Genomic DNA, 11593 nt, shown 5'->3' with positions numbered 1-11593 from the left:
TTGAGAAGAAGATAACCTGAGATGCAGTGCATGTGGGGTTCACATTGTTTGGTTCATCAGGGCATTCGGTTCACATAGCCTTTTCCAAGTCTGAGACTGCCAACGGTCGTTGCTAGTACTGCTAATTTATGTCTCCATCCTGTTACAAGTTTGTTGAACTGCACTGTTTCGGTCTGGTTTTGCCTCAAGCATCCAGAAAGTGATTATGCTTGCCTACCTGTCACGTCACTTTGTTGCCACACACAAAGGGAGTGAACTGAGGTTGGCTTCACCTAAACGATCACTGGAGCCGGGAACTGCCTCCCCTCAAAAGAATTTTCTGGCCATTAGAGTATCACATGGTGGAAAGGACCAAAAACTCTCTCTCTCTTTTTTTTTTTTTTTTTTTTTTTTTTTTTTTTTTTTTTTTTTTACATTTTCCATCCACTGAAACTGTATGACAGACAAGACTTTACTGAACAACTGCAGAGGACAAAATCCAATCACTAGTTTTGGAAACCAGTCTAATGGATAATTCATATGAAGTCATACCACACATCAAGATTGGGCAATGCTAGCACAGTGTAGGATAGTAGTTTAAGATGCTGATCTTTTCTAGTTTGACCAGTAGAAAGAGGTCTCTGCCCTGTGTGGATGTGATGATATTCAACTTAAAATGAGTATTTTTGAATAAAGCACCGTCTTCTGGCTATATGTATATACCAAGAGCTGTGTTTATAAAGAACATTACGGCAGGGTAGTGGACATACTAAGTACCCCGTATTTGCCTATACTTTTAAGAGTAGGCAAACATATCCAAAATAAGCCCATTCCTCCCAAAAGTGGCATTTTTGTCACAGCCAGGACATTTGTAATATTCACTTCTGATAGAAATACCAAAAATAGCTAATTTTGTCCCAATTAATGCATTCTAGCTGTTGACTTATTTTTCCACAAGTCTCCTGCTGCTTTAATTTCATGTGGGAATACTCATTTTTGACTTCTCCCCACTTCTGCTTTATGAGGACATAATAGTTTTTTTTTCCTCCTAACCCATCTAAGAGGTATTTCAAGAAAGTTTAATCATTTTTACTGAAATTTTAAATTCTATTAAAAGGAACTTTTTACATGAATGTAAAGAAAAATGGAAGACTTTTGCTGTTCCTTCTTTTTTTTTTCTTTTTTTTTTTTCTTTCCCTTCACCTTCCTTCATTCTTCTTTGCAGTATAAACAGCAAGGAAAATTAGTGCTATTAATTCTTTCTAGTTGTGGCAAAGATACCTTCAAAATATATTACTCCAAGAGACAGCTAATAATACAACGAGAGTCTTTACATACTAGCAGAAAATTATCCACAGGGAAATAACAGTTCATACATTTTCCCACAGAAACAATGTGGCTATTCTGCTCTATGGATTTTTTTCAGATTATATGGTTATTCTCCTTAAAGATTACTAGATCACTAAACTGCGACTATACTGATCAGTTTGATATTATTATTATTTCCTTATTTTTTTTCCTTATTTTTTTTTTTTTTAAGAGACGAGGGTTCTTTCAAGTGTAGTAAATTCTCAGCTTGCCAAGCTAAATATTCTAGATAAGGATATAGGTAGGTCTGCTACAGCAATACACCCTGACCTTTCAAGCAAAAGGCATTTGAGATTGCGAAACAAGCCATCAGCATGTGAGATGAGCAGCTGAAACGCAGGACATGCTCCCCTTTCACCACAGCAACGTGACAGCTACCTATGGGAACTGCTTTAGAGGATGTTTTGCGGTTGTGGCCTAGACTGCAAGAATGCTTTCTCTCCTGCAGAAAGAGCAGCTGTCCTTAAAATCATGTTTCCTACTGAAAAGCCTATCTATGCTGTTAGCTAGAGCCCAGCTCCATCCTCTTGTTGCTGTCCAGCATCTAGACCTGCCCACATCCTCTTCCCCCACCCTCATCCCCTCACACTTTTAATCCCAGGTGAAGCCTGGAAGCTGCTGAAGGTCTTCAAGGTAGCAGTAGCTTTACTGGAGGGAAGAGAGATGGCTTTGCTCTTCTTCCTTTCTCAATCGCCAGGTAACATCGTTCAACACGCACTGCTGCAACAGAGACAACAACCCGGAAAAGTTTGGAGATTATTTTCTGCTGCGTGAGTCAGGTGAAGTTTAGGAGTTACGGTATGGCCTTTCTCTAGGGCATGGAGAGGGGCACAGCATAGTGTGGGGAGGGTGCAGCATTAAGGTCCAGTGTCCTGTTCTAGTCAGGGAGTTGTTTTGCTATCTGCGCTGCTATGAGAGTTTTGATTCCAAATAATAAATTCAACCCCAGTGTCTCACACTTGACGCTGATTTTCTTGTGTGGTGGGGTGAGAATGTGCAGGGTTTTTTCCTCCTCCCAGCTGCTGGAAACTGCTGCTGTGGTCAGCATGCTGCTAGATGGGTGGACATACAGAACAGAGATGTCAAAGTACTTTCCTGGATAACAAGGCCATTCAGATTTCCATATGCTGTTTCACGTAAGCAAGTTGCTTAACTGCTGCTTTCTGTGTTACAGTCCTCATCCTACATATCCTCAGGCTGGAAAGTATTCTCAGATATGTGGATTTTTGTGTCACTGTGTGCATTAGGACATTGTATCTACTTTCCAGCCAAAAGAACCAAACTATTAATAGATGAGCATCTCTCGCCAGTGCTGAGGAGACAACAGTAGTGTTTTCTCCTTGCTCCGTGTGTGGGAGCTGGCAGCAGCGTTCTTAGCAAGGCCTGGCAAGGTAAACCAACAGCCTGTGGTCTGCCCTTTGAGTAACACCAGCCTCTGCTCAGAAGGAAAAAAAGATGAAAAAAAGAGAGAATAAATCTTAAAAGATGAGTGGAACTGTTTCAGCTTCTAACTCTTAAATCCTATTTTTTTTTCCTGTGTTCCTGAATTTCTGCTCTCAGTTTCATTACGGGGCCGGAAATTGGTGGTTTACAACCTACAGAGCCTTTCATTTGTTGGGATTGTCTTTTTCCTGAGATTAAATAAGTACAGCTTCCAAAGAGAGGCATTCATACTGAGAACTAAGCCATATTAACTGCTTTTTGCTGCGCTTCAGTACGTAGGCTGGCCTCAGACACATCCACAGATTGCAGCAGCTGATTTTGCGAAAGAGTGTTCAGCATTGCCATGGGCCTCAGCACGCGATTGTGGCCGGCTTTCCTTATGTGCCTCTAGGCCCAGCTCTCGGTGGGCTCTTGAATATTGTTCCGCGTCATTTCTCCTTTCTGCGTTCAGTAATTCCACTTCATTTCCTCAACAAGGCCAACCTGCAAAATTAGAGAGATTTTGGCTGTAGCATATCAAATTGTCCATGAGCAAACAAATTCACACCTCTCTGTTTGCTTTGCCTTTGGCTAAAGGATTGTGGATATAATAGAGCATGCTTGTATTTTATTCTCTAACACCATACTGTAAACCCTGCATAACCTGAGAATTGCAACTTAGCCTCCTGGGTATTTACTGCCTCCCAAAAGAGCAAGACATGCTATAGCTGTCCATGTTTTGTAGGGACAGATTTGACTCTGGGAATGATGTAACCTAACAAAATCATTAGGAGCTATTGCTTGGATCTAATGAGTAGATTCAATTAGCAGTATAGTGTGTGTATGTGTATATATATATAGAGAGAGAGAGAGAGCGCTGTATATATGCATATACACATTTTGCTAGATGTGAATATAGGACTATAAGAGAAGTGTGAAATTTTCTTTAAATCTAGAAATCTTCTAACAATCTGTGATTTAAGAGAGTTGAGCCTTTGCACAGTTGTTTATTCTTTTGCACCTATAACCAACCTGTAGCCACTGCTGTTCTGCTAAGAAGGTACTGCTGACGCGCTCAGCTGCATTTTTGCCATTCCTGCTTCTCGAGGGTAAGAAGCCTGACTGTTAATTCCCAGATCAATTCCATGCGTTTGCAGAAGTTGGCTTGCAGATGACTGTTAATTTCCCTTGGCATCTTTCGAAGGCAAATGTGTTTCTGTTATTTTATTTACAAAATAAACATTATACATTTACTTAATTATATTTGAGCACATAATTTCAGGTGTTGCTTTGGCCTACAGTGTCTCAGGACCTTGGGAGTAGTTTTGTGCATTATTAAGCCGAAGTTGTATAGCTATAGTTAATGAATTCAGTTTGAAGACATGCATAACAAACAAATGCACAGCAGTTTCTGTAATAAAGTGGAAAACACACCTTTGCAGTGAAAAATGTGTTTTCCAAGTGGGAAGCATGAAGTGTAGTTCAAAATTTATACCCTTATTTGATATTTTGCCCTCTCTGAATGGATGTCTGCATTCTAGAGAGGAAAATCATGAGAAATGTATCATTGGCAATGAAAAGAGGCAGCAATTGTTACTGCTTTTTTGTTTCTTTTGTATCATTTCATGGCTGAAATTATTTTAAGGGCAGAAGTGCTTTCCAGCAAGGCTTGGTGGCAGCAATGTCAAGATGTTCTGGACTGAGCCCTGGGAGTTGTCAGGCTTCTCAGCACAAGGGCATGCTGGTCTCTAACCCGGGAGCTCCAGGCTCCTTTAATTAAAACCTCCTGAGATAATGCTTTTATCTACAGCCCACCGCTTGACACAGGCATACTCACCGGACCTATTAGCTGCCTGAAACAAACAGTTGTTTGTGCCTTTTTTTTTTTTACATACATATATAGGATTTTCTTTCAATCTCGCCTTACGTGATGTTTTGTCCTTGACAGCAACTGTGTAACTGAAAATTTGAAAGCCTGAAATACATAAAGCACAAGTTCTTTAGCTGAACTTCATTGCATAAGTTGGTCCTGTACTTCATGTTACCTATTCTAAAATGTACAGTGTTCACTGAAGGCAACACGTAATGACCCAATGACTGTTTACAGATTTGGAAGAAATATTGCATGCAATCAGCTCAGAATATGCACAACAGATTTAATTACATGGGGAAAATTAATCTATCAAGTCTTCCTATTTATCCTTTGTCTATTCGTCATCTGGTTGCTGTATGCATTTTTGGAGGGGTCTTTTTTGGTCTGGTCCAAGCACTGCTGAGCCATTCTAATTTGTTGGATGTGTCAATGTAGTTGCAATGCTTTGCTGCTTTTTTTTTTTCTTTTCCATTTTTATGCTCTGAAAGTAACATCTTTTTCTTTATCTTTTTTAAAGATAAAGACATTCCCTGCTGATACATCTAATCCTTTTTTCGATCCTTTTACAACAGTACCACAGTTTTCTGTAAGTAGAACATGCAACTAAAGAACTGTGTATTTAACACAATTCCAAGTGATTTTTTTTTAACAGTGTCAGAAAGTTATGTGATAAGCAGTCCTCAAAAAGGTACATTCCAGGTAGGATTTAGGGTGCAAATCTGTTAAATATTCCCATTGTATAAATCAGTTAACTTGCCTGCATTCAGACAGCTGCTTACTAGACAGAGAACTAAGAGATAAAAGTCAAGACTGACTGCTAATGTAGTCAGGCCCAAATGGTGTTCAGTTCAGCTGTGTAGAGGACACTTGTGAAGCTCCACAGGGTCTTTCCAAAGGAGCGGCAAGGCAGCGGGAAGGACTTAGTCCTGTGTCTAACAACTGCCTGGCATCCTGCTGGAAACTACCTGTTGTGCCATCACAATAAGGGCCTATTTTTCACTGAAATCACATCTGAATTCTAAGGAAGAATTTTAGTTAGTGTATTGATGACTGCAGTAGCATCCTTGTGTAATCCCCGCATTTACTTACTAATCTGAATCAAGCACTGGAGTTCAGTTCTTGGTAAACCTTCACAGAAGTGGGACTGCAGCCCTCTCTGTCTTTTCCAACATGAGAAGTGATTCTGTCCTACAAGAAATATTATCTGATTATAATTATAAACCATAGTAGCTAAGTTACAGTTTTTAAATTATATTCACAAAATAAAGTAATTGAGACTTTAACCTTAACTTTTACTGTTAGCAACCATCTGTTTTTCTGGCATATAATCAGAGATAAGCAATTCCAGTCCCTGTTGGGACATGTAACAACTATCTGCCCTTAACTGATTAAAGAAAGAGACTTTTCTTTCACAATAAACCTGATCATCTTGAGATATGATCTAAATGTTGTTTTTCTCCAAATATGTATGGTAAACCTAGTTAGTTAGCTTCTCAATGCTATGTCAGCGCCAGTGTCGAGCTCTAGTTAGATGTATTCAAAAATACATGGGAATATGTCACAGCAACTTCTCAGTAAGTCATGCAAGTTTGGACCGTACCATCATAGTGAAAGCTAAACCAATGCTACAATGTTTGTGTCCTTCACAGCCCACTTTACAGTAAGCAAAAAAGATAGGCACAGGGTATTTTCCAACGAATTAGTAGTGGTTGTCAGAAAATTATTTTCTGCCTATGACAGTTATGATAAAAGCATAATTTAGGAAGGCTATATAAAACATTTTTTTTAATTGGGGACCCATAAAACTTTAAAATGTAAACACAAGCCAGATATGATACCCCACAAATATTTCCATCTAGCAAAAAAAAAGTGTTTTTTCATGGCAAATTTGAATGTTGGGATTTTGTGTATGCTCCATCAGGGAAAAGCAAAGTTCATTAAGCAGTTACATAAAGTTCTGACTAGACTTTCTGAAATCCTCTTTTCTCCACATAGGCCCCTGTTTCCCTGGGAAAGGGGAGGTAGGGAAATCCAGATCACAAATATTTAAAATACCAGTACAATAAAAAACAAACAGTGTGTGGTCCACAATACAATTCCATACATTCTTTTAAGCGAGTGATATACTGTGATATACAAATCACTATCCAGCAACTACTAGAGGATTTTGTGAAGCTGGGAGAACAGTTAGAAAGGTAAATTACGCTGTGGTCCTGCTTCGTGGTCCTCCATCGCATCACGAAGAGCAGCGCCTCTCCCCAGCAGCATTTCAGTTCGTCTCAGTGTGCGGGCTCTGCCAGGGGTACGCAGGCAGCTAAACCGCTGCTGGCTGCGCCGTGACAGCCGAACCGTCTCGAGGCACACACAGTCCCATATTCTACAAACATTTGTGGCTCCTTTTCCTTGTTTGGTTTGTTTGTTTGTTTTCCTTTTCTTTGCTTACCCTTCACATTTTCTTTGCATGGAGCAAAACATTGAGATTTTATTAAGAGGAAAAAAAGTTACAAATGGTAATGTTTTGAAAGCTTTACCTTCTGTATAGAGCTCCTAGTTTTTTGGCGTACATAAAGTTGTATTGATTTTATCAGAGGAAAAACTGCAGAATGTGGTTGACTGGAATGGTTAAAAGGAAAGTTCATGTCAGGAACCCCTCAGAACTGCAGAGATTTCTGTAAAGAAGCATCAGGCTCAATGCCGTATTTTCATCTGATGTAAGTAAATCACATAGATCTATTAAGTTAATGAAATTATATCTGTTTAGACCAGTTAAATATTTGGTCCAAACATTCTGTGCAAACAGATGCATATAAAAAGATGCTTTGGATATAGATGGCAGAACCATTATCCAGAGTAAACACATTTGGAGACGCAGGGCAAATCTTGAGCAAGTGTAATTTGTCAGAGCTCTGTTGACTTAAGCAAGACTGGGAGACTTGACATAAGCTTGCAGAGCAGTGCTGCCTTCTCATGCAGTAAAATCGGAGCTGGCAGTGCTCAGAAAAGGGAGATCCTGTCTGAGGAGCACCAGGCTTACTTTTCCTGTAGCCCGTAAGGCTGAGTTCTAAAAGCTGAACGAGAGAGAAGATTGAACAGGTTGTGTCAGCCAGTGTTTACACAAAAAATCGGCCAGGGTTGAAGAGGGAGAGTTCCTTTAGCTTGTTTTACGTGTTCATTTGGCTAATTTCATGAATGTATGGGAAATCCTTTTCCTTCAGATGCTGATCGAGAACATACGAGATGCTTTTAGAGAAAAAATGAGCAGGAACGTGTTAAGAAAAGCAACAATAGCCAAGCAAACCTAAAGCAGCCGTTCACACCTGGGCTCAAACAATTATCCCAATGATTAAACCAATTTGTTTATGTTCTTAGTGTTAATCCTATGTGGCCTGTAGAATTTGAGAAATAATTTAAAAATAAAAGAAAAATAACTCCTATTCCAATCACATGCTACCTGATGATGGTGACTTTTCTTCCTCCCTACTGTGAAGTCTGAACCACATTCAGAAGAAAAAGTGGTCCAGAATGAAGCTGATACCAGTATGAGCCTGTCCTAATGGTGCTGAAATGCTGGCAAACCACAGCATTCTTCCCTGTTCAGGATCATGCATGCACCAAGGGCACAAGCCACTGTAGTCTGGTGCTAGAAATAGTCCAGTGACAAAAAGTAGGTCAAGGCTACTTTACTTTCAAGGATCTTTCTGTCTGTTTTAAACCAGCACAGCCAATATTGGCTTAACATTGTCCGTCATTAGAAAACTCTTCTGGTCATCTCGCTTTATTGCATTTAGAGGAAATGCAGTGGTGATAAATTATGTTCTCCAGGAGTTTGTCTGTCAGGGGAATGCTGTGAGGCCTGCACATGGAATTTGATCTCACGTAGTGCATGTTACAGTCAGACTTGTCACTTGGGCATGGCTGTTAAAGTGCTGTCAAAACAACCGGCTGTGCAGCATCTATGGGGTTGCACTGGGCAACTGTGGCTATGGCCTCCAGGTTACTCTCTTTATTAGCTGCTCTTACTTGGTAACGAATAGGATGGTGAAAATAGGCAAGAAGACAAAAAAAAAAAAAAAAAAAAAAAAAAAAAAACACTTCACCTTTTTCTTTTTGTGTCTGTATACGTTTTTTGTAGGCAGAATTTACAGATAGCAAATTACCATGTTGTGCCATGCAGTCATCTCCTAAAATATTGCCAATGACTCCTTCGCCCATACTGAGATCTTTGGCAGAGACTGTGCCAACCCCAACGGTGCAGACGATATATCCATCACACAAACCCATTTCGCTGGCCGACAGGTACTGTGTGGTTATTTCACAGAAATGCTATGATGCTCTGTGCCTTAAAGGAATCAGCTTGGTTTCTCTTTTTCTACCATAATTGCAATAGGAAAAAATTACTTTCTTTCTAAAGTGCTGTTTCCCCTGATGCCAAAACATTTTCAGTTGCTGTTTGGTGGGTAATTGTGGGTAAAATAAAGAAATACATCTATATTTTATTTCTGAGGGAAAATCTATCTTAATTAAGTGCTGCAGCCAGCATTTTTTCTTTAATAAAGACCAAATGTACCACCTCCCTGGCCAGTGGCCTGGAGAGAAAAGGCTGTGCAGTCTTTCCTCAGGCAAGTCATTTTCCTCGAACCACAAAGATTTTCTTTTAATAATTGCTGCTGCAATTTGTCTTTTGAAATTAAATGTCTAGGGGGAAAGCTGAGGTTGAGAAATGTCTGCTCTTCTAAATGAAAATCAGGCTCTGGTTTTCTTTCTCTTTTCCTTTTTTTTTCCTTTCTTTTTTTAAAATTTTTTAAGTAATGTCAAGCTGCTGTTACCTTTCACGTGGTTTCTTGGACAAACAACAAGCCATCCCATTTTTTGATGGGCAGCCTTCATTCCCTTTTCTAGTCTTCCATCCTATTGTTTTTGCATGCTGGCTTCTTCTCTAGGATTTATTCAAAGCTGGGAATTTGCTGAATAGAAGTGAACGAGGGGATGTACTCTGTACCTTGGGGCACAAAAAGCCCTAGGCTTACCTCGAAGAAGTATATGTTGGGCAATGGGCTCCCAAATCCAGAGTGCTTATGGTACGCGGAGCCTGTGGGCTTCTCATACACCCATGCGCACATGAAGTAGGCTGCAGCAAACTCAATACAGACAAGTTTTCCCCAATATCAAACCATGCCAAGGGACAGAAAGCTGTATTGCCAGTCTTTTATGGTCTTATTTACTTTAGCTGGTTTCTTATTATTTGTTTTGAGAGTCCTAGTCCAGCTTTCTTTAGAGTCAGTAGCCTTTAATGGGGATGAGATTAAAACATAAGCTGTTTTGCCTTGTGGGTCTTTTTATGTCCTTTTTTCCCCACTTCTGTTTGTTGTTCAGAAATATCAGACAATACTTGGTTTTGAGTCAACCATCAGTTATCAGCCTTTTCACTGAGTCAGGCCTGACCTTTTCTCCCCTCCAGTGGTATTCTCAAAATGTTAATTATTTTAAATTGAAATAGGAGACTTATTGTTTTTCCTGTAATTGGTTGTTTGTGCATTAATTACACAGCGCCGAGACCCTGAGGCGTGAACTCGAGAGAGAGAAGATGATGAAAAGACTGCTGATGACCGAGTTGTGAAATCCTCGCTTCCGCCAGACGGAGAACAGACCGAGGCCTTTCACGTGCCTTCTGCCTGTTTACATTCCTCTGCTTCTGTGTACTCAGCATACTGCGTCGGGAAACCCTGCCGTGTTCCTGGCTCGCCTGGATTCACCACCGCAGGTTAAAGTGAAGGCTCGGAGGGACTTTAACTCGAAGGAGTTCCTTTACCCATTTGCTGCTGGGAAAGAAACCATCACTCCGTTATCTCTCTCGAGGTTTTATACTATTAATATGATTAATTTTCAGGTTGGTTTTGGTAAAACTAGGGCAAAAAGGATCAGCAAGGAGCGTACTGATTTCTCTTGGGAAACACTGTTCTGTACATATGTTAATAACTGCACAGAGATTAATGTTATGCAGAATATTTTGATAGTAACATAGAAAATACGTCATTTTGTACAACTGAAAATTGCAATGAGCTACTGCTATTTGTTAAAGAATCATTTTTAAAGTGGAAGAATGATTATTAAATCTTAACCCCAGGACTGTTAGTCTCCAGAAAAATAAACAGCTGTCTTATCAAATTCCTAACCTTAACCTTTACTCAGAGATATAAATGGCTGCAGAGGGGAAAGACACCCCTCCATACAGATTTACACTCCCAACACTTCCTATAGTTTGTCATCGTGACCTAAATCTTAAACTAAATCTTACTTGTATTTCCATTAATGATAAAAACAGTTATTTAAAGTAATTTGCTACTGACTTTCTAGATTGATATTGACTTTTTTAATTGAGTGGGAAGTCTTAACTTCTCCGAGTTGCCTACGTATTAGGGCTTGCCACACTCAGGCAGCTTCTGCCAATGCAGCGGAGTTTGCAGAGCCTCATCCGTGCTGCCATAGCTGATGCAGAGGGCACGTTTTTCTTTCCTGGACCGGTAAACCGCCTTCCTGAATGGCAAGAATTGACTGATCAATTTAAATAATAATAGTAATCGATGGCATAACTGTGTCTATACCATTTTCTCACACTGCCGATCAGTGTATCTGCATCGGCACACCTCTGAGTGCTAGGGCTGGCTGTGTGTAGAGCAGCCTCTACTTTTGGTGGAGCTATCTCAGGCATAAGGTAACGTGGGTGTTTAAGTGTTAGCAGAGTTGCGGCTTCAAGGAATGTGTTGATGGCATAAAGATAACAATACCAAACAATTTCCTATGGAGAAAGCAGCTCTCCATTTTCCCCTGTTTAGTAGTGCGGATTTACCTGAAAAGCTACCAACAACCGACTGTCAGCTACAAAATATTATTCCTACAGGAAAGCTTTTGTGTGTTTTATATGGCTGAAGATGTATATTTTTCTGTTACTCT

General features: G+C 39.9%; 1 protein-coding gene across 6 annotated transcripts in view; it reads left to right on the top strand.

The window, feature by feature from the left end:
* EPB41L4B (erythrocyte membrane protein band 4.1 like 4B) overlaps positions 1-11232 on the top strand; it is a 179147-nt gene extending 167915 nt beyond the window's left edge. For 5 of the 6 annotated variants that reach the window (XM_062569650.1, XM_062569648.1, XM_062569647.1 and 2 more), the window contains 3 exons: positions 5160-5228; positions 8775-8938; positions 10190-11232. In XM_062569650.1, coding sequence (XP_062425634.1) covers positions 5160-5228; positions 8775-8938; positions 10190-10259 — 303 coding nt within the window. In that variant the 3' untranslated portion in view covers positions 10260-11232. The remainder of the gene's footprint in view (positions 1-5159; positions 5229-8774; positions 8939-10189) is intronic. The other variant, XM_062569649.1, reaches the window with a different exon arrangement.
* Positions 11233-11593: the final 361 nt, after the last annotated feature.

The sequence above is a fragment of the Rhea pennata genome, chromosome 2 (assembly GCF_028389875.1).
Source record: "Rhea pennata isolate bPtePen1 chromosome 2, bPtePen1.pri, whole genome shotgun sequence".
Lineage (NCBI taxonomy): Eukaryota > Metazoa > Chordata > Aves > Rheiformes > Rheidae > Rhea > Rhea pennata.
The sequence above is the reverse complement of the archived record's forward strand: the minus strand, read 5'-3'. Positions and strand labels throughout refer to the sequence as shown.